General features: G+C 36.2%; 1 protein-coding gene across 16 annotated transcripts in view; it reads right to left on the reverse strand.

Annotated features, from left to right (window-relative positions):
• RBM26 (RNA binding motif protein 26) overlaps positions 1–24166 on the reverse strand; it is an 85348-nt gene that overhangs the window by 42784 nt on the left and 18398 nt on the right. For 8 of the 16 annotated variants that reach the window (XM_053216965.1, XM_053216962.1, XM_053216936.1 and 5 more), the window contains exons 2-9: positions 12538–12656; positions 11775–11911; positions 9405–9493; positions 8515–8732; positions 6529–6789; positions 5515–5754; positions 4917–5087; positions 4398–4553 (exon numbers count right to left, since the gene is read on the reverse strand). In XM_053216965.1, coding sequence (XP_053072940.1) covers positions 4398–4553; positions 4917–5087; positions 5515–5754; positions 6529–6789; positions 8515–8732; positions 9405–9493; positions 11775–11911; positions 12538–12656 — 1391 coding nt within the window. The remainder of the gene's footprint in view (positions 1–4397; positions 4554–4916; positions 5088–5514; positions 5755–6528; positions 6790–8514; positions 8733–9404; positions 9494–11774; positions 11912–12537; positions 12657–24166) is intronic. The other 8 variants (XM_027065077.2, XM_027065076.2, XM_053216948.1 and 5 more) reach the window with 3 other exon arrangements.

Below are 24166 nucleotides of genomic sequence, written 5' to 3' on the forward strand. Positions count from 1 at the left end.
AATCCATATCACTGTTTCCATTTGCCATCACCCTCGCCATAAATAAGTAAATGTACAAATAAACAACAAATAAACTATCTTGAGGCTTTGAGTTCATAGTTTTGAAATCAAATGCACAACCTAAAAGATTCAAAATTTAATATTAATCCAATGACCTTTCTTTAAGAACTGATAACTCAGAGTTGCGACTGAAGTGAGTTGCCTATTTAAGTATCAACATAGTAACACAAAGTATTCTTGACTTTAAAAAGTAAATATTCAAGACTGAAATACAGTGCAGAAGAGCTATATATATCTGCTACTTTCAACACTTTACATTTACTTTGTTGGAATTTGACAAGCACAGTACATTTAACCTGTTATTCCCAAATGAGCCTAAAGCTTAAAACATGCAAACCTTAATCCACACAGAAAAATATAATGGATACATTGATTGCATATATCCTATTCTTAGTATTTTTGAACAAATAGCTAACCAAAGGAACTGAGGATTTTTCAGCACAATCTCTCTCGTGGATGGCTACAACTATGATCTCCACACAGAAGATCGTATCAATCTTTCTACCACACACAAGCTCTGCTCTAAGAATAAGTCCTAAATTTTTAATTTGTTGGTTTTCTTTGGCCATCTTCTGGAAATCCTACAGGCTTCTCAAAATTCACTACAGTATATACAAAATACAAATTATCTTTATATCAAATGTATGTTTTAAAATCTTTGTTAAACATTACTATCAATGAAACTAACATTCTCCCAATCATATTGATTTCTGACTCTGCCCATATCCCTTCAATTCATCTTGCATATATTCCCTCCCATTTCTCACTGAGACAATCTTAGTACAAACTTGCATTACTTTTCACGTAATCTACTGTACTAACTGGATTTCTGCTTCTGGATTCTCCTTCCAGAAATTTATCCTACATAAAGAACTGGCAAAATCAGTGCCCCACCGCTCTGCTGCTTTCCTCCCTCTTCAGCCTCTTCCTCTAAACTGACACTTCCCTCCCATTAACATTGAAGCAAGCTCGGGGCGCCTGGGTGGCTCAGTCGGTTGAGTGGCCGACTTCGGCTCAGGTCATGATCGCACAGCTCGTGAGTTCGAGCCCCGCGTTGGGCTGTGTGCTGACAGCTCAGAGCCTGGAGCCTGCTTTGGATTCTGTGTCTCCCTCTCTCTCTGCCCCTAACCCACTTGCATTCTGTCTCTGTCTCTCTCATAAATAAATAAAAACATTAAAAAAAAAATTGAAGCAAGCTCAAATTACTCCATATTTATTTATTTATTTATTTATTTTAATCTTTATTTATTTTTGAGAGAGAGACAGAGTGAGAGCAGGGGAGGAGCAGAGAGAGAGGGAGACACAGAATCCAAAGCAGGCTCCAGGCCCTGAGCTTTTAGCACAGAGCCCAACATGGGGCTCAAACTTACGAACCGCGAGATCATGACCTGAGCCGAAGTTGGACGTTCAACCGACTGAGCCACCCAGGCCCCCCAAATTACTCCATTTTTAAAAGAAACTGCATAAAACTACTTCCTCTCCAGACACAGGTGTCTCCCTCTCTCTCTCTCCCTCCCTCCCAACCCCTCCCTCCCGCCCCCCCCCCCCCAGCTACTTCCTAAGAGGTGTCTGTCTACATTTGCTAACTTGCTTCCCTACCACCAATTTCCTCTGGAAATTGGCAGCTGCTTCCATTACTGAACTGAACTTGTTCATCCTAAATTCCCTGATGTCCTAACTTGTTGCTTAAGCTTATAAATAAATCCCAATCCTTCTCTTATTTGACCTCTCAAGAGTATTAAATGCTGTTGATCACCTTCTTCTCCTATCTTCTCTTGATTTGCAGGACTCTGCAACAGGATTTTTGACCTTACTCCTGTCTCCCAAGCCTGGCTCACTAGATTTTTTGAAGTCTTTGAGCTATCTAATATCCTTTTTTACTTTATTATGTTCTTTACTTGAAGGTTCACTAAGAGAGACAGTAGTAAGTTTTCCCCCCAGTCACTGTGATGTGTTTGTTCCAACTCATCTATGTTCTCTATCAGATTCTCTTTCATTGTTATTTATTTAAGACTGTTAAACAAAAGCAAATTCTTCTTGGTATATAATTAGCAAACGTGTCTATTAGTTATATGTACTGAGTTTTTCCCCCAATATCCTTTTAATGAATTGGTTTTTTTTTTTGCTGACAGCAAATGAAAAACCAGTCAGCCCTTATTTCTATATATATCCAGTGAAGGGAACATCCATCAAATTCTCTACCACCTTAGAAATCTGAAAAGAACAATTCTCAGAGCCCCTCGGTCCCTTTTATACTAGGAATTCTAAGGCATCAATGCGCCTATATTTTTTCATTTGTTTAATAATGAGAATTCCTCATAAGTTTAAAGTATGAAACATAATGGTATAATTATCACATAATAGTCTGTGACAAATTTAAATTAAGGCCATCTACAGACTATAAGAAATGTACATACGGTATTATATAATAAACAATATTAAAAACTTTTAATTATGCATCCAGGACAATAAATTTCAAACCAAATAGGCAAAACATGAAAACTTCTTAGGGGGAGAAAGAATGACAAGAGTTGAGAAAATAGAAGTGTAAGTACTACTCAATTTAAATGGGCTGCTAAATCAGTTCTGTGGTACCGAGAAACAATGTTATTACTGGAAAATATATTCCTAAACCAGGTCACAAAAATAGTACAGGGTGTATCTGAAGAACAGTACTAAAATAATCACTATGTACAATGACTCTATAGGAAAGGGCATTTAAATTTCTAACCATATATACTAGACATTTCTCTCTCAACAGGGCCACTTCCTGTAACTTGTAACTACAAGCATGTGGAGCTGAAACTACCCTCAGTGCAACTTCTACATTGTTGCAAGATTGTTTGTAGGGAGTGTGGTCCTTCTTCCTTTCCTTAATAACCAACAAAAAAGTTTGCCTGGCATTGGAATGGGTCTAGTAAAGACTGATCTGTAGTAGCATATATTTATGACATTCCAAAGCAGCAAGTTAAGAGAGGACTTCACGTGGGAGGTTCCAGTAAGAGCAAGAAGTGTTGATTGGCATGATGAAAAGAAAATACGTGCTAAGTAGTGACCAAAGAAAAAAAGGGTTTTCTCTGAACTAGTCAAGTAAGAGATTTGAGGGATAAAGAGCCACAATCTTAAGTGGCTTATAACTTTCATTTATGAGAAATCTTATGTCCCTTACATAAAACTGTTAAAAAATCTTTTCTTCTCTAGTTGTTGTTAATGATAGCTATTAGAATTCCTCAATGAGAATTTAAAAGGTATGAAGGGAAAGGTGGCATCCACATGAAATGCTTTCCTCTGATGTCAAAGATGATATAAATTAAACTGGATATAAATTATAATGTTCCTCATATCTCTATTACAAAAAGTGCTTTGAACACTGAAGTTAGATGCTCAGAATCCGATAGTTTCAACAAACAAATCAAAAAATGCAAAGTATAGTAATCACAAGCTTACTAAACCACATTAGGTATTGACTGTTAATTAACAAGTTGGGTTATTTTATTTGTGATTAATGAGGCATGACTTTTTTTTTGACTAGAAAAAAAAGACAGCAAGGCAAGACTAGAAAGAAAATGGGATTTAAAAATTAGTTGAATTAAGGAAAAAGATCTATAAGTATTGGCCTGCATAATATTTTCCATTATGTCTAACAATCCCTCATCCCCTGATGTCAAATACTATCTGTAGCAAACGCTCCCTCTTTCAAACAAATACCAGTGCTCTCCCTCCTCTGAACCTTCCTATCAGCTTGCACCCCCAGGACAGCAGTTTTGCTCCCAGCAGTCTATACATAGGTCCCCCCAGCTTCTGACTTTATCATCAAAACTCTTATCGTCTTCTCTCATTTAGAAATCTTATCATATAGTCTGTCTCCTCTAAGAGAATTTTAGAAGCTAATGAGTCACTTCCTAAAAAATAATTCCTTTTGCTTAACGTAACAAATTCAACACATGTAAAATGCGTATCAACCACAAGTTTGTAAAGCTGATTTCATTATCCAATCTATGAAAAAAATATCTATTTTCAGGAATTAAGCATTATTTTCAAGAGTTTAAATGAACCAATTAAGACTGCAAATGATAGAAAATACCCCAAAAAGCTACCTGAGAAAATATGTACTTTTGGGAAATTCCTTTCCCCTTAGGTGGCAGAATAAAGTGGCACCAGTAACAGAAATAGAGAATCACACACTACCTTTTCTCTTAAGAGAGACCAAAGCATCAGAGGAATAAACTTAATCACTATCCCTTTCTCAACCCCAATAAATGCAAGACCACAATCTTTACAAATGTCTTGCCATTCATGATATGAAAATGATAAGAAGAGAAGATTAACCGGGGTACCTCTGGGTGGCAAATCCATATCCCCTGATGTCAGTCCTATCAAGTTAGGCCTCTGTGCGTGCACTCTGTGTCTATACATAGGTCTGGAAGTGTTTGTTATGCTGGGGGCTTCAGGATTGTAGCCGTCTGTGTCATATGTATCTGGTAATACAAAAACTGTAATTAAAAAACAATTATAAAACGCCACATGGTAATATTTTTACATTGATCATAAAAAAAGTACATTACACAACATATTCCAATATACAGCTAACATGCTGTATGTATCAAAAAGAAAATTTAGTTTTATAAAAATGAAAATGTTATTAAACAAAATATAACTTAGTTTTTAAAACAAATCATAAATGAGGACTTGCATTTAACATCCATTCGCTATATCTACATCTTATTCTATAGGATTTTAGTGAGAAAAATAAACCTAATAGAGCTAGTCAGTCTCTAGACGTTTTTATATTCCTACGTAAAACTCTGCTCTAAAACTTCATTACATTATGAATACAAAGAGGGGCAAAACTGCACCTGCAGTAAAAAGAGAGGGTGGAGCAGGAGGAGGCTGGTGATGGATGCCAGTCGTTACTACGGTAGGAACAGAACTGGTTGCAGAGTTTGGGGGAGCATCCATGCCAGATGGCTGCAAAGGAGGAAGTGGAGGTGGTGGTCCTGTCAAAACCAAAGAATAAGAAATATCATCTGAAAGCAAACAAATAAAATAAGTTACTATATATCCAAACATGATATTCTCATTTATCAGCACAATTATAATATCTACAAACTCCCAAGTTCTTACAACTGTATTAGTTTTCTAAGGTAAGATATCCTGTTAATGTATACCAAAAACAGGTCTGTCTTATAAGCTATAAAGGACTACTGGCAGCTGGGATTCATCAGGGACATGCATTAAGTCAGGGCCACTCCAAACCACAGTAAACCACAGGTCTGGCAAAGCCTGCGAAGTCAGAGTATATTCTAAGTAAGAGTACCTTGCTCTTAGTTTTTAGCAGGCAACTATAGGATTACTTTAGATATTTTTTAACAAAAGCAAGCATCAAACCATTAACTTTGTAAAGACTATGAAGAGACAGATATTAGTCACCAGCAAGCAAATGTAGTTACTTACCTGTGACAGGTGGAAGGCTGGGTGGTAATGGGCCTGGTGGTGGCACTGGGGGTCTCAGATTCACAGGTGGGGGTGTAAGAATTGGTGGAGGTGGGGGAAGTCCAGGAGGAGGCGGTCCTTCAACAACTGGAGGCTGTGCTGGGAAAGGCAGCATGCCAGGAAGATTCACATCTTCTACAACTACAGGGTCACTTCCGTGGTCAAAAGGGCACATGTCTCCTCTCATACAGAAACCTTTTTCTGTAAGGAAGAACAATTAAAAATATGGTTAAGTGCTGGATATATAAATTTTCTATAAGTTATCAAAGGCAAGACCTTTAAAAATAAAAAAATTTTAATATTGGGCCAGTTTAACTATATAAGAGCTAATTTCCAGTAATATAATTTTGAAGTAGATAATATAGCTAACACACACATTAAAAAATACATCACCAAATTAAAATAAGTGTACTTAGCTAGCAAGACATAATATATAACTTTTATAACATAATATACATATTATATAGTATATATACTTTTTGTCACTAGAAATATTTCATTTAAATCTCACCAAAAACTTTAAGACTATTGCAACTACAGCCTTAATACAAATTATAAAACTTTTACAGTAAAACTTTAAGAGTCTTCATTAATAAAATTCTTATACAGGTGAGAGTCGCATGTCTAGGTTCTGCTTACATGCCAATAACTATTTACTTCTAAAGAAGTAAGTTTTGTCAAGAATGTTTCAGTAGCAGATTCTCAAATAACTCAGTAAATATTTTTGTTTGGTAAACTTCAAAAATATATTAAGATTTATGTGTAAATAAGCAATATCTTTAAATTGGTATACAACAGTCAGTGGTGACTAATGAAGGTTTAAATAATATGAGGAATTCAAGAAGTGCCTAAGACTAATTTACCACCATTTCCAATACATTAATTATCTTTGAGTAACTATAAAATCTAGACTCATGGAATGCTGTCAACTGGAAATACTGACTCAGAACATCATGAAACATTAGAAAGACTTACCATCATAGTCTCTACACCGTTTCTTTGGCATGGGTGGTCTTACATATGAGTTATGGTCCACTTGGTCTTCATGAAATTCAGACCAACTTTCGGTAGTGTTATTACCATGATGAGTAGGAGCAATTACTGTAATAGTGCTGCTCAAAGTAGGTACAGGGTAGTGACCAGATGATATATTGGGTACCGAAGAGACTGGAGTATAATTGTTTTCTAGTGGATCTGTTCTATCCAGGTCGTATTTAGGTTTTACTAGATCCCTTTCTGCAACAAAATACAAATGACTTATAAAATTATACTCTATTAAAAAGAAGTCCCAGATCTACAAAACAGTGGTAATTTTGCTGAACAGAAAAAAATGTTCATATTTTACACAGTCCTCCTTTTCTTTTGAAAACTACTAAATGAATATACAATGTTCCAAGATCAGCGGTTTCTTTTCAATATGACCTATACTATAAAATTACATATCATGTTGCTATACTTAATGAACATTTTTTCTGTTTACAGAAAAAAAGAGATTTATTTTCTTCACTACAATCTTAGCATGCATAACTTCAGCCCACAAAACATACAACTAAAATATGGTTATTTTTTCTGTGATGAACATTTGTCATCTACCTAAAGTTCCTAGCATGCCTTTTTAATAAATACCATACATTATTAATATTAATGGTGAAAGCTATTTATTGAAGATAGAAATGGATGAGCGAAGAGGAAGGAAAAAAAGTTCATATTAAACATGAACAAAAACATTAGCTAGGCTGTCTATGGTCCCAAGGAAAGAGAAAAGGATTAAGGAGACTAGTTACGTAAAGCGATATGTGGAAAGGCCTAGTACACCTAGATCACAGAGGAGGAAAACACTAAGAAAAAAGTAACAGAGAAGTATAAAGCTTATACGCAGACTTGGTGTAATAGAAATAAATATTGTTTCCCAATAACTAAAGGTGACTGTACAATATAGGCTGAAAGAGTAGCAAAAAATCTAAGCTTGAGTAAAGGTGTTTTATTTGAAGGTGTTTTAGTTGTTTTTATCTCCTATGGTTTCTTCCTTTCAATAACACACACTGGAAGAAAAATTATACATGTTGGAAATGACATGCTCTTGCAAATACACACATCTGAAATGAGAAATTTAATTGTTTTCTTAATTTTAAGGTATAAACTGAACACATTTATACAATTTAATGAATCGTATCTATGTATACACACGTGAAACCAAACACCGTAACCAAAATAATATACACACTAATACATAATCATCACCCCCCAAAAGTACCCTTTGCTCCTTAATAAGTCATCTGTCCTTTACTCCATGCCTGGTGACCACGGATTTGTTTCCTATCACCATAGATTAATTTGCATTTTCTAAAATTTTATATATAAATATATTCTTTCTCGTCTAGCTTCTTTCACTCAGCAGGATTATTTTGAGATCCATCCTTGTGTCACACACATTATCCAAAGTTCTGTTCTTTTCATCCACTGTACGGATGCATCAGTTTATCCATTCACATGACATCCGAGTTGTTTCTAGTGTTTGGCTGCTGCAAACGAACGTACCATGATCACTCACGTACCAGTCTCCGTAGAAATACACTTCTGTTTCTCTTACATAAATACTCAGGCGTTAGGATAGCTGGGTCATTCAGTATGTATAGATTTAATTTTTAAGATACTATAAAAGTATGTTCCAAAGAGTTCAGTTTATCTCCATCCTTACTAATACTAGATAGAGTCAGCCTGTTCACTTTCAGTCATTCTGAAAGGCATGCAGTGGTGATTCACTGTGGTTAAAATGTGCATGAAATAAAAATTTTAGAAGAAATTTTTAAAAAACCATTCACTTGGACCACAAAATACATCAAAATGGAAAAAATGAAGACAACACTAACAAAAATTAAAACTGTTTTTAAAACCCTCAAATACAGTTTTTTCACAATAGAAGAATGCTAATCAGAATATACATATATATGAATTATTTACCCCGGCTTCGTGTTCTGCTTCTGCTTCTAGTCCTACTTCTATCCCTATCCCTGTCACGAAGTCTCTCTTTACTCCAACTTCGACTACGACTCCTGCTGTAACTGCGACTTCGGCCTCGTCTTCTATTGTACCGATCTCTGTATGAATCTCTTCGAGGAGGGTTTCGATCATAATCTCTTTTGCGAGAACGATCATCTTTTTTCCTCTCATCACGACTTCTAAAGAAATAAATGATCGCTTTTAGGAAAATAATTTTTAAGTGGATACAGGAAAAGAATCACTAAATGCAAAAGTATTATTTAATTCTTATAATGTTATGATTCTTTAACCCACCGCAAATATAGGAAACTCAAACTGAAAAAACTGAACATGATCTGCTCAAGAACTCTAAAACCCTTTAAAGGAAAAAAAACCTCCCAAATAACTCAGTCCTTTGTCTTATACACAAAGACATTTTTACATTTAGCATCTGTACATCCTGTCGTATAGAACATACAATCTTGTACATATAACTCCTACTTACAGGCATGTATCACATATAATTGGCCTCTAAATGCTTTTGAAGCCTTAGTGGGGAAAAATAATTTATTCACACTAAAGGGAAAAATTCATGCAGAAAACGTTCTCACACTAAGATTTCACTGGAATTTGAAGATGGAAATAAAAACAATAGCAATAATTAATGCATGCCAAGCACTTTTCTAAACATCACTTCCAGAACCTACAAATCTGACACAAATACTCTTGGTAAGAAAGGACTGAGTTGCACTGTCCTAGACCAATAGAAGAGTACACACTACTTGCCCCTAAACAAAAGATAATCAGTCTAAGCATTCATATAAAAGATATCCAATGTCTGAACAGTGAACATGGTTCAATAAATCGATCACCTATTTTCTCTGTATCGGGAACTTGACTGGGGAGGACTATGATTTAGCCTTCTGGAAAACTTCTTCTCTCGCTCTTCCTCCTTTGTGATCTGATATACAAAGAAAAATTTGCTAAGTTTAGCAAGTTATTCCTTGCCATATTACTATTTCAGTGACTTCACTGATATTAAAACAGAAAAGTGTTTTCTTCTAAAAGCATTAAAAATATACATTTCGAAGTACAATCATTTCATTTAACAATAGAAAAAAGCCTTGTTGAAAGTTAAAGTAAATTCAAACAAGACTCAAAAATGTTTATCTTAGATAGTAACAGCTGCGAAAAAACATTTAGACAAGTGTTCTCATTTTAACATTATTAGTCTAAAGCCACTTTTATTCCTTCTTTCAAAATTCCAACATACATTCATGTTTTGGTTTCATGAATTTGGTCTGGCACCAAACACATTAATAAATATAGGAAAATGCATTAGAACTAACCAAGTCAAAGGGCAGCTAGGTGACTCATTTGGGTAAGCGTCCGACTTCTGCTCAGATCATGATCTCACAGTTCCTGAGTTTGAACCCTGCATTGGGCTCTGTGCTGACAGCTCAGAGCCTGGAGCCTACTTCGGATTCCGTGTCTCCTTATCTCTTTCTGTCCCTCCCCCACTTGTGTGTGCGTGTGTGCGCGCTCTCTCTCTCTCTCTCAAAAGTAAATAAACATTTAAAACAATTTAAATAATTTTTTTTCAAAAATAAACAAAAAACTAACCAAGTCAGAAAGAGAGACATATGAAAAAACAATAAACAAGGTGAAGCAGTTCTTCAAGTTTCTCATAGCAGTACAGCAGCTATACATTCCTCCTTTCTACAAGGGGCCTCCATTCATATTACATTATTAATAGAAAGCACCCCTGGAAAATATTCCCTTTACCAATGCTACTTTTCTGAGGCCAGAATTTTCCATGCTGTACTGTCTAGAACACAGGTTACATAGGACATTAACAGGTGTTACCAGGAAAAACAGGATTTAGAGGATAAACAAATAGAGGAAATATTGAACATGTGGCTTCTGTAAATATGACAGGGCTCAAGGTTTTCCATTTTTAACAAGAAGTCTAAGATATTCTGATACAGGCAGTGTACAGGATAATATAACTGTGTCCATTTATGCCAGTTGTTCCAATATCCCTCTGGGAGGAGACTCTCACTGTCAAAAGTGTTCTATGTTGGATGAAAAATGGAAATCCTATCACTAGGCCAAACTTCGAGAAACACTGCTTAAAAGCCTTTTTTAATGCAAGTCCATAGTGTAAGATACTATGCATAAAAGAGTTAAAAGTAAACCTGAGACTGTTAGCCTCAGAAAGGCCTGCTTCTTGTAAGGTAAGCTCTTGGCTTGCATCTGTGATCTTTGATTTCTGAAGGGTTCCCATCATTCCCTGACAGTAATAGCTCACTATATGCCTGAATTGTTTGTGTAAACAATATGGTTTTAGGCTGAACACATGCTCTCCTCTGGGAGTTTGAAATGTTGGTACATATTAGGCCGAAGGTTCATGTGTGACCAGCCCTAAATTGAAACCCTGGGCACTGAGTCGCTAAGAGCTTCCCTGGTTCACATGTGTTGAACTACTTGTTAAGATCTTCTGTGATTCCACTGGGAGAAGTCTATGGAAGCTCGTGCCTATTTTCCCCCAGACTTTACAACACCCACTTTTTCCTTTTCCCTATGCTGATTCTGCTGTAAGAAATCACAGTCGTGAGTATGACAACAGGCTAAATCCTATGACTGATCCAAGGGATGTTCTTGAGAAATCTCAATACAAACACAAAAAGTAAAATTCAGTTTAATTATTCCATGTATGTTTAAAAAAATTTTTTTAATGTTTATTTTTGAGAGAGAGAGAGACAGATAGACAGACCATGAGTGGGGGGAGGAGCAGAGAGAGAGAGAGACAGGGAGACAAAGAATCTAAAGTTGGCTCCAGGCTCTGAGCAGTCAGCACAGAACCCGATGAAAGGTTCAAACTTGTTCATGAACCGTAAGGTCATGACCTGAGTCGAAGTCGGACATTTAACCAACTAAGCCACCCAGGCACCCCTAATCCCTTATATGCTTTAAAAAAAATTTTTTTTTAACATTTATTTATTTTTGAGACAGAGAGAGACAGAGCATGAACAGGGGAGGGGCAGAGAGAGAGGGAGACACAGAATCGGAAGCAGGCTCCAGACTCTGAGCTATCAGCCCAGAGCCCGACACGGGGCTCGAACTCACGGACCGTGAGATCGTGACCTGAGCTGAAGTCGGACGCTTAACCGACTGAGCCACCCAGGCGCCCCTCCTTATATGCTTTTAAAGAACATCCAAGGTTTAACACAAATCCTTACCTCTTCTTTTTTTATATCTTTTTCTTGGTGCTGAAAAAATTCTACCTTTAAGCTTCCTGATGATGGCTGCTCTGGAGGAGGTAGATAACTCTTTGTATTCACAGCATCAAAAAGTTTTTCCACAAATATCTGTGTCTCTACAAATAAAACCAAAAAAAAAAAAAAAAAAAAACCACAGATTAAAGAGATTTGCTAAGACATCAATTCTTCCCCTCTACACATCAGAGTTCAATATGATGGAATATACACTGACTTTTATAAATCTAGAACACTGTAACACCAAGAGCTTTCCAACCAGTGTGCCATGGCACAAATCCTATGGTAATACTAATCCATTCAATTTCAGGGTAGAGGGACTAGGATGGCCAGGGCTTCTAGGCCAGTTGCTTCCAGCCATGACTTGTCTCCATGTACCCCGTGCCCTGTGTGCCAAACATAAATATCATCATTATCTAGATGGTGGCAACATGAAAAAAGTTAGAAGCACTATCTAAGACAACATTCAAAGCAGTTTCTTAAGCAGTACTATTTTTAAATAAACAAGCATGCATTTAATCTTTTAAGGAAAAGTATCAGCATGCTTTAAAAAAGAGAATAAAGATGTTAAGGGAAAAAAAGCTTCCATATATGGCTAACATCAGTAATAACACTGTTTATGACAATTAGAGCCTGTTCTCTGAGTTTCTTTCATATTGTGGAAAATCTTCCTTTAAATGATTTATTGAAATAAACTAGTATTTTTAAACCAAAGATTTTTTTTTACCTTTTTGAAGAAATACATCCAGTTGATCAATACATAATGCCTTTAACTCTTTTTCACTTTTATCTTTCTTTACCAAAGCGAGAACATATTTTGCTAGGGCTGATGGATCTGCATCACAGCTGAAGAAAAAAACAATGTTGAAGGAAATTTAGCCATAAGCAATTACACATTCTAAAAACTCCAGTTATAAAACTGACTCAGTCAGTATGGTAGTTAAGTGAGTTAATATATGTAAAAAGCACCTAGCCCATAAAGCAATGAAGAAATCGAAGTTCTCTCTTATAGTAATGTATTTTACATGATATATGTGGCCATTACTCAGTATCCTTCCACATATATACTAACATATGTATTAAAAACTCAGCAGGCTTTACTATTATTTAAAAGAGAAGTTTTAACAAAGTAAAAACAGTATCAAAACATCAAAAACGTAGTATTAGTGCGGCACCAATAAAAATCCAAAAAGGCTTCCCCTCCATCCCAATAACTAAATTAGCTAAGAAAATCCAGACAGAGAGGGCACTAAAATGAAACCTGAAAACCCACTACATAGTACATTAACAACAGAAACTTTAGCTTTTATAAAGGACATTAAAGTATCTGGAAAAAAATAAGACAGTTACTTTAGAACTCTGGAATAATGAAGACTTTTTGAGTTATGGCAAGTTATCACAAGAGTAATTTGATTGTACAAAAAAAAGGCAAAACTTCAAAAAAAGCTCAAATTGTTTTCTGCAAAAGGTGAATTCTCCTAATATGCAGAGTTTCTATCAATTAGTAAGACCAAAACCATAAAAGAAAAAAGACAAAGAATACAAATAGATGCTGAACAGAAAAAGAAAAGTCAGTCTGAATATGGGTAAAAATACACCCTCATCCATAAGATAAATTCAAACTTAAGCTATACCGAAGTACTATTTTTTGGTTATAAAATTGGCAAAAATCTAAAAAAGATGAAAATATATTCTGGAGATAAGGCTATGAGCATACAAGCAGTTTTTCTCAAACACCGTGGCTGCTGTGAGGAAAGCAGTAGCCCCTAAGGTATGGCAGCTTACAATCCCAAGTACAACGGACAGCAGTTCTACTTCTCTGAAGTTGCCTCACAGACATACTTACATACTCAAAATGACACATGTACAAGTCATTCACTGTCACACTGATTGAAAATAAAAATGCAAATGTCCATTTACAGAGGACTGGAAAAAGCGATTATAGTATAGTAAATCTACACAAGGAATGGGATACACCAAAAAAATGCAAAAAAGAATGAAGAAGTTTTCCTACTACAGAAATGTTCCCTATGAATTTGTTAAATTTAAGAGGCAAGTTTAAAAAGGCAGAGAAAAGCAGGTATGTTACCATTTGTGTGGGAAAAAGAGAAGAAATTATATATTTGGATTGGCTTATGTTTGAGTAACAAATATGTGAAAGTATAAACAAATAATTATGGTTATTGGTTGTTTTTTTCTTTTTCTTTTTTTTTCTTTTTTTTCTTTTTTTTGAGTGGGGGAAGCAGGTAGCGGGGACAAGTGAAGGAGGAACAGAGTGAGGGGAGAAAGTTTTTGATGCCTGAGCCATGCCCACCCTAACAAAAAGTCAGATAACTCTTTTTCAACTAAGCTAAGATTGTTACCTATTTAATTAATGACCATTTTACAAGTCAGGGTGAACAATAAAATACTAGCAATAGCCAAGCATTAATATCTACTAATCTAGTTTGTGCCATGAACTGTACATACTGTATTTAGCTCTATTCTGTAACAGTTCTACAAAAGTATAGCGATAACCTATGTCACTGAATCAAAAAGTACATCTTAAAAAAAGACAGTGAACAGCTTTGGTTGTACAATAGAAACACCTATGGAAAAACCTGAATGCAAGTCAATCAACAGGCCTAATACAACCATCTATGTTTTGCTTCAATGTTTCATAAAGGCTGCAGGTTAAGTCTAATACAGTGTCAGAATTGACAACTACTCTATTAAGAAAATAGTATACAGCATTTATCATATACTGTAAGACTTCCTAGTCTACATTGCTGTGATAAGTATTGTCTTCAAATTCTTCACTCTTTTCTTCAGAAGGTACAGCCTGATTCCCCACCCTTTGAGAGAGGGCTCAATTTAGGTGCTTAACTAAACAGAACAGCAGAAGAATGCTCTCTTTCTGGATTCACTTCTAGAGAAATCAGCTGCCATGTTCCAAGGACACTCAAGTAGCCTTATGGAAAGCACCATGTGGCAATGAAATGAGAGCTCTAGCCAACAGCCAGACGACTGAGTCTCTTGCCAATAACCACATGTGAGTGAGCTTGGAAGCCGATTCTACAGTCTCAGTAGAACCTTGAGAAGACTACAGAACTGATCGACAGCTTAACTGCAATCTCGTGATTCCGAGGCAGAAATACTCAGCTAACCTGCTTCTAAATTCCTGACACAGGAATGATAAAGGTCATGAGGTGATAAATGTCTGCTGTGCTACTAAATTAAGTTTCAGGGTAATTTGTTAGTAATCATAAGTCAACTTTCCTCATAGATCTATTTCCATTTATTTACAAAGACTTGAAATGGGCTATTACCTAAACAAGAATAAAAAAGAAATCTGTTCCAACAGAACATGAAAAAAATTTTTTAAGACTTTTCCTTTGAAATTTATTTCAATATACGTACTTAAACCCACACTTTAAAGAAAAGAGACAAAATGATTTATGGCAATTTTTTCATGTTTTATCATAATGGGCATAGAAATATTTACATCTGTGATAAAAATAAGCATGAAGAAATGGGACAAATATGATCTCATGATGTACCTATAGCTTTACTTAGATCCAGCAATCTGGTAATACTGCATGAGAGACCCTGAAACAATACCTATTCATGTTAGGTAACCTGAATAAACACAGTCGACTAAACACTTACTTCACCAGACATCAAGCTAAACAAACTTCAATTTGTTGGAAATCACTGTGATACATAATACTATCACTGTGTTATACTGTTTTATTGCACTGCTGTTAATAAACCAATTCAGACTCTCTACACTGAGTCCAAATGCTACAATTTAATTCAACACTGGTCTGACTGTTGTGGTGAATTTTCAACTTAGTAATGGCTTTTCTAATGACTTAACTGTGACTTTATATTTCTCTTAACTAAACACCAAATCTATCTCATTGTTGCTGCATTATTTTTCTAAACAGGACACTGTAAGTCAATTAAAATTTTACCAGCTAAAAATCTAGAAAAAAAAACCCTTGCGATTTCTGTAATATTATGGTTTACAGACTATAATTTTATAAAACAGCAGGACGGAATCATTTCTGAACAATGATTACTCAACATCTTCTACAGGAAGCAACTGAATCAAATCAAAAACCAATAAAAATAACAACCACCACAGCAAATCAACTACCATACACAAATATTCTAAATGCTTGAAATTGTCTGAAAGGGCAAATTACTTTTTAAAATCTGTTAGACTGTAAATTATATGGTAGAAGCAAGGTTTATAATTTCACATTTAACAGAAAAATGGGTAAATTTATACTTGAGAGGCAATTTTTCTTAAATCTTATAAGATTTCATATTTATTTTTTAAAATAAAAAAGGTATGTACTTGAAAATTACAGCTCAGTAAAAAAATCTGAACTACAGAAGTAATATGCCACAATGTCATAAATCAAGAAGAAAAGGCAAAATATGTGTTCTCTTTTCTATCTTAATTAAATGTGCCAATGCTACATTACCTGAACACCTTGCAATAACCTGCTATGCAAAATTAATGCAGTAAAAACGTTTAAATCACCTAACCAAAGAAAATCATATTAAAATAGTAAGGGGCTATTTAAAAAAGTCTCCATGGCAAGCAAGATTGTTCATGTGGTACTTTACTGCACCAGTTGCCACTGTTGATGAGGGGTTTGTAGACTGAATGAATATATCTTGTCAGAGCTAGACTTTACCCTATGCTATGTTACTAGCATTCTAGAAACAGTGAAAGAAAAATGAGACTGAAATCTCCTTTCACACCAGAGACAGCAAAAGAAAGAACAGATTTTGAAAATAGTTTCAGTACAAAGAACACTTAGTGACCAACTTCATCCCTATCTTAGAAAACAGGCCAAATTCCCTGAATCTAAGTTCCATTAAGTACTTCTCAACCAAGCAAGTACATAATCTGCCAATAAAACATCAAATTAACCACAGAGTGCCCCAACTCCAATTACCCTTGTGAGTGCATGCGTGTGCGTGCGTGTGCATGTGTGTGTGTGTGTGTTGGGGGTTGAAGAGGGCTAGGTGGGCAAAACACAAAGAAACCATGAACTACAAAATAAAGCAGGCGTAAGACATGATTTGCCAACAGCACTTGTGAAAGATGGAGTGGAAGAGGAACAACTAGGTATTTTAGTTATTAAGTCATATGAGATAAAGTGTGAAGTGGTTGGGGAAAAACTTAAATCATAAAGATGCAATAAAATAAAAAAACTAAGCACTAAAGAGGACAGTGCAGCTCTCCTATACAGTAAAGAGAGCCAAAGCTTTCATTTCTAGGTACCACCTTTTATAACTACATAAGCAAACTCAAACGGATTCCTGGGAAATGACCAGAATAGTAAATGAGTATCATTACCAGATAGCTTACTAGGGATTCTCAGCCTGGAAAATTGAAATGTCAGAGAAAACTTGGTGGGTTTTCAAATAATTGAAGGGCTATCACAAAAAAGATTACACGTATTCAATACGTCCTCCATGGGATATAATTAGAACCAGTAAGTGGAAGCAACAGATTTTGGCTTAAAATAGAGATGAACTTTTTTTTAATAACCAGAAGCCTCCCAAAGGCAGAATAAACTGCTTAGAAGAAAGGGAGTTTTCCATCATCAGAATGGTTTTGAGCATAAGCTGAACAGCCCCTGGCAGAGAAGCACTGGAATGGACAGTAAATCGCTCACAAAACTGTAAGAGATTAATCCCTTAGGTTTAATTTTGTTCATGCAGATATATGAAATATAAGATAATACAGTATTGTCTATAATTATGGACTTGTAAATATTAGTAATAAGAAAAATTAAGTTACCTGGCATTATAAACAAAATATACACTATTATATAAGAGAATTTTACCAAAAACATACAAAAATCCAAAAATAAAACTTCTTACTCACATATGTAGCCTCTGGGCCTAACACAGCATCTAAGACAAAATACTGAGGCAGAGAAAGAAAATATATTCAAATCTATCTCACTAGATCAACCGCTCACTTTTCTCAGGGATCCTTTCTTTTCATCTTCATAAAGTACCGAAAATAACATGATTTACTGATTATCTTCCAAATATCACATTCATCTTTTGAAAATATTTAAGCATGTACTACGTAAGGCGCTATTCTAGATCTTGAGGATAGAACTTTGAAAAAACTTAAGTTCCTGTTCTCACAGAATTTACATTAGGGGTATAGTGAGGAGACACAATACACACATAGATATACACAACATACTGTCATGTAGACAAGTGCTCTGAGGTAAAGTATGGGGATAAAACAGAGTAAAAGGAATGAAGCAAAGGGAGGAAGAAACAGGAAAGAGGAGAGGAATGAATGAATACATATTAGATAAGATCATCAGGGAAGGACCCTGATGAAGTAACATTAAACTGAATCTAAACGGGGATCAAAATGGAGTACAAACCAGCTTTGGGCTATCTGGAAAAAGGGCAGCCTAGACCAAGGGAACTCAAGAGAAAAGGCCTGGAGTGGATGCTTATTTGACACTTGAGGCACACAAGTCTAGTGGAATGGAGCAAAGACAGCATTCATGAACAGCTGGATTTCTAACCTCTCACTTCTGTAAAGATTTAAAATTAACTCTTTCAGTGAGCTTTGACAAATTAAAAGTCCAAATCACTATGAAGTCATTTAAACCAAAAATTGTAAAGACATAAAAGTAAAATTTTAACAATCTTTGAATTTATGTTAAGGATAGAGTAATAATAGTGAAAAGCATTAGCACGGGTGACCATCTAAGGTCATTCTCTTCCAACAGTATCTGGGGAGGGAAGTACATACACTAAGTAAGTTGGAGAAGCCAAAGCAATTCAGAAAGTCAAATGCTAAAATAAAATCTCCCAGGGGCGCCTGGGTGGCTCAGTTAGTTGAGCATCCCAACTCTTGGTTTTGGCTCAGGTCATGATCTCACGGTTTGTGGGATGGAGCCCCATGTCAGGCTCTGTGCTGGGCATGGAGCCTGCTTGAGATTCTCTCTCCCTCTTTGTGCCCCTCTCCTGTGGGCACAGGCTCACTCTCTCTCAAAATAAACATTAAAAAAAGTAATAAAATACCCCAGAGGAAGAGACTTTTATTAAGTAATACTTTAAACAGCATGAATCAAATTGCCCCTAGTTACAATGATTGTAAATTAATCCTCCTAACACACTTTTCATATTAGTTTTTACCTTTTAATTTAGGAGTTTCAAAATAGTAATGGCACATTAAAATTAAAAAAGGTACCCTTCTAGTACATTTTTTCAAAAAGAAGTTTGTTTTGTTTTACTCAAGTTTCTCAAGCAAGGCTTTAGAAACTCAGTGGAAGATAAATGAAGGAACTGAACCCAAGCTTCCATTTTCGGTAATCTTGAGAAGGTGTAGCTGGAGGTGGCAGTGGAAATTAAAAATTAAATTTAAATATGTTAACTCAGTAACTTTAGAACACGGATATACACCCACATCTGTTCCTACCAAATTTTCACTTTATATTCAAGAAAAATATCTAATTTGCATCAAAGTCATAGTTCTATTATTCTATGCTTAGGATTATCATTTAGAAATCCAAATCCATTGCAACAAACATAATGCATATATTGAAAAACTCAATTGCCATAGTTTATTATACAGTTTCATTCAATTCAAGTAAGGAGGCAAAAACAGATTATTTGTATGCAGTAATGAGCTACCGCAAAAACCTTCAGAGAAAAAAATCTTTAAAGAAAGGTTATTCTTTAGAATTATCACACCACTTCATTCTACAATATAAAATATAAGCATATCTAAACATGATCGATCCATGAGCATCATACGAATCACTTATCACTGCAAACACTTATCACAATATATATAATTACAACACTGAAAACTGTTCAGTCAGTTCTTTCATTCCCTATATTACCCCCAAGAAATAGCAGCAATACCTTAACAATGGTAGTTTTCAAACATTTTAGTCTCAGGATTCCTTTACATGTTACAAATTATAGAGAACTCCAAAGAGCTTTTATTTAAAAGGGGTACATCTATCTGGGGCTGCTGGGTGGTTCAGCTGGTTGAGCGTCTAACTCTTGATTTTGGATCTTATGTTTTGTGGGTTCAAGCCACACAAGCCTGCTTGGGCTCTCTCTCCCTCTCTCTGCCCCTCCTTCCCTGCTCGTGTGTACATGCACTTCCTTTCTGTCTCAAAATAAATAAATAAACTTAAAAAATAAAAGGGTTACATCTATCAGTATTTACCAAACTAGAAATTAAAACTGAAAATAATTTAAATTATTTAGTATAAAATAACAAATCATAAAATAGGTATAACAATTATTTATATAAATATAAGTCAAAAAATAACAAATCTACAATTTAACATAAATAGCCCTTTGGGCGGGGTAATCAAAAGGAGGAATTTAATAAATGGGAAGTGTAAAGCTAAAGCTAACTTTAGGCATAGCTGGATCCAGGAGTTGAAATGATGTCACCAGGACCCTCTTTTCCATTCTGTTTTGCCCAGAATTCATTTCATTTTAAGGCAGGCCCTCTCCAGGTGGCAACAGAGATGACCCTAAGCAGTTCCAGGCTTATGCATTCTGATAGCTAGTGAATCCAGAGAAAGGCAGCTGCCCCTGGTCCTTGAAAATAACTAATCTTCTCCAGTTTGGGTCCTATCCCTACACAAGGCAGGGATGGGCAGAGTTCCATGACTAATAGCCTCCTCTGAAACTAAATACCCTGTTTTTGTTTTTTTGGTATTTTTGTATGAAAAGATAATTATATTTCCACAACAAAATAAAAATGTAGTGAGAGGACTGATGATGTTTCACAATTTTTGGAAACACCATTAAATGTATGGCTTAAAAGAAAACAGACCAATTCTAATATCTACTTTTGTATTCAATCTGTTGGGATATGCTATTCTGGTTGAAATACATAGAGCAATCTGACCTCAAACAGATGAATAGTTGGAAAAGTGAGGACTTCACAGACCTTAGTCTCAGGAAAGCCCAGGAGCCCTCCCACCACACTTGAGAACCACTGTTTTAAAATTCATTTAGAGGGGCACTTGGGTGGCTCAGTCAGCTGAGCATCTGACTCTTGGTTTCAGTTCAGGTCATGGTCTCAGTCTTGAGATTGGGCCCACCTTGAGTAGGGCTCTGTGCTGGGCACGGAGCCTGCTGGGATTCTCTCCTTCCCCCTTTCTCTGCTCCTCCCCCTGCTCACGCTATTGCGCATGCACTCTCTCCCTCTCTCTCAAAATAAATAAACTTTAAAATTCATTTAGAAAGTATCTGTTAAGTATCTAATTCAAAGACAAAGTCAGTCGTCAGCTTCTCAAAGATAAGACCCACTAACTCAGATTGTAAAACTGTATTGTTCATGGAACCATTACTCAGCGATCAAAAAGAATGAAATCTTACCATTTGCAACAATGTGGATGGAACTAGAGTGGATTATGCTACGCGAAATAAGCGAAAGATAAATATCACAGAATTTCACTCATATGTGGAATTTAAGAAACAAAACAGATGAACATAGGTGAAGGGTAGCAAAAAGAAGTTAAAAACAGAGAGGGAGACAAACCATAAGAGACTCTTAAAATGCAGAGAACTGAGGGTTCCTGGTGGGGTATTGGGTGGGGGGATGGGCTAAACTGGCAATGGACATTATGGAGGGCACTTGTTGGGATGAGCACTAGGTATTATACACAAACACATGTAAGCGATGAATCCACTAAATTCTATTCCTGCAATCATTATTACACTATATGTTAACTAACTTGGATTTAAAAAAAGAAAAAATAAAAAATAAACAAACCTCTATATTGTTCAGTGCAAAGAGTAATAAATAACCCAAATGGCAAACTGAGCACAGACACGTGTGGTTATAGCATGTTGTCACAGAACTCTTTCTTAAAAGAAAAGTGGGGACCGGAAGTGAGGTGCTGATACGGCAGCCCACAATAAAACCCCACATTTCAGTACATGTTTTACATTCCAATTCACGGAAAAGTTGAGTTTTCTGGGAAAGGACTCTGGCCTCCAAAGGCATCCCCTTCAGTTACTCATTCACATTCTACCTACTTATAAACCAAATCTGAGGTTCTTCATTCCTTCAGTTACTAAGGAAGGAAGAAGCTAGGAAGTGTTTTCTCTCATGACCAAGAAGCAGCAGAATTATCCAATAGAAATAGCAGTCATAGAATCCCCCTTTCTGAACACTCATGAGCAAATTTTAACACCTTGGGAGAGATAAGTAATAACAAAATTCAACCAAGTAGAAACATTTTATAAATTGCCAGACCTTAAGATCTACACATATTTCTATCACTATTAAATTGTTACTCTTGGTATGCTTGTCTGTTTCCCCTACAGAGATTCTAGGTAACTATGTCTACCTTTACCCCAGACCCGACCACAATGTGTTGAGAAATATCTACTGATTATCACATTATGTAAGGGTATACTAAATCGAGAGCATTATCAACAAAAACTCACAAAAAACAACTCTCAGTTTAGGTCGAGACCAATTATGACACATATAAAGGTGTACTAACAAGTTTAAAGATCTGTCACAGATACAAAAAAAGTCAATAAAACATCTCCTAGCACACTGACAAGTCCTTCCTCATTGCCTTTTCCTCCTATACCCTCACCGCTGATATGGTCTTCATATACATTTAGTACAGAAACTCCCAAGAATATCACCATCTCTCTTTGTACCTCCTGCCAAAGTCCAAGTTCAGGCATTCACAACTCACTCTTAAAGCTACAAGAAAAAAACTGCTAACTAATATTATGTCTCCAAAATGCTACAATCTAATCAAATCTCTACACACCACAGTATCGTTCTTTAAAAAAAAGATCTAACTAAGTTACTCCCCAGCTTGATCTTCCCCAGTAGTCCAAAACCTAGTCCCCCAAATGTCCAAACATTTCAGCATGGCAATAAAACCTATTCTTTACTCTGAAACCAACAAATGCTAGCTAGATTCAAAAGACTCTTCCTAACCAAAATGAATACTTATAATTCCTCGCAGAATGGTTTTTCCAATTTTGGCTATTTAATGTAACCAGAAGATCAAAACTTTAACACAATCCAATTTGAGAAGGTGCATGAAAAACTTCACAGACTGGTCACTGAAAGTTTATGAACAGTTTTCAAAATGGGATCTGTGTCTTGCACTGTCTCCTATTATAAAGAATTAAACTTTATGAAAAGTAAAATAAGGGGGTGCCTGGGTGGCTCAGTCAGTTGAGCTTCCGACTTTGGCTCAGGTCATGATCTCATGGTCCGTGAGTCCGAGCCCTGCGTCTGGCTCTGTGCTGACAGCTTGGAGCCTGGAGCCTGCTTCGGATTCTGTGTCTCCCTCTCTCTGACCCTCCCCCATTCATGCTCTGTCTCTGTCTCAAAAATAAATAAACATTAAAAAAAAAAGAAAAAGTAAAATAAGAAACGGAGATATCATGGGGAACCTGGGTGGCTCAGTCGGTTAAACGTCCAACTTCGGCTCAGGTCATGATCTCACAGTCCATGAGTTTGAGCCCCGCGTCAGGCTCTGTACTGACAGCTCAGAGCCTGGAGCCTGCTTGAGATTCTGTGTCTCCCTCTCTCTCTGCACCTCCCCTGCTCATGCTCTGTCTCTCTCTGTCTCAAAAATAAATAAAAACATTAAAAAAATTTTTTTTAAAGAATTGGAGATATCATTTAAAAAATAGTACAAACACATAACACATTGACAATTTCTTATAAAATGCCCCAAAGAAGTCCTAAATTACGTATCTTAAAGTACTTATTACATTTTAAACTGTATTACAATCATCAGCATCACAGTGGCCTGAGTCATTCCCTTTTTCTCTCCTCTTTGCTTTACAACTAATTGGACATCCATAACCAAAGGAGAAAAAAAAGTACCTCCACACGGGATACCAGGACACCTGAGAGATCTATCCATCTGTGCACCTTAAAGTGAGTGGACTGAACCAGAGAGGCTGCAACAAGAGCAAAGAAGGTGGTGGCTGGTCCAGCAGCAAGCCAGCAAGCCTTTCTGGCACAGGAGGTGGAAGGTAAAGGCGGGAGACTAGGAGTCTGTCTACCTGACCATGCATGCAGTAGCGGCAAAACCCAGCTGCTCTCTCTGAAGAGAGACCACAGTGCCTGCGAACAGCAGAAGGAAAGGGAAGTAGGCAAAGGAAAGTGTCTCTTGCTATCTGCCAGGGGGAGGAGGGGGAAAGGGGGAGTAAGAGAATAACTCATGGACCTCTGGTACCCACCCCACCTTGAAGATTCCCCAGCAGGCCCCTGGCACACCCAAAGCCCCAAGTGCTAAATATACACCTCTCCTCAAGCTCTGCAGCCACCTTTGCTCCTTTTTCTTTTTCCT

This window comes from Acinonyx jubatus, chromosome A1 (genome assembly GCF_027475565.1).
Source record: "Acinonyx jubatus isolate Ajub_Pintada_27869175 chromosome A1, VMU_Ajub_asm_v1.0, whole genome shotgun sequence".
NCBI lineage: Eukaryota > Metazoa > Chordata > Mammalia > Carnivora > Felidae > Acinonyx > Acinonyx jubatus.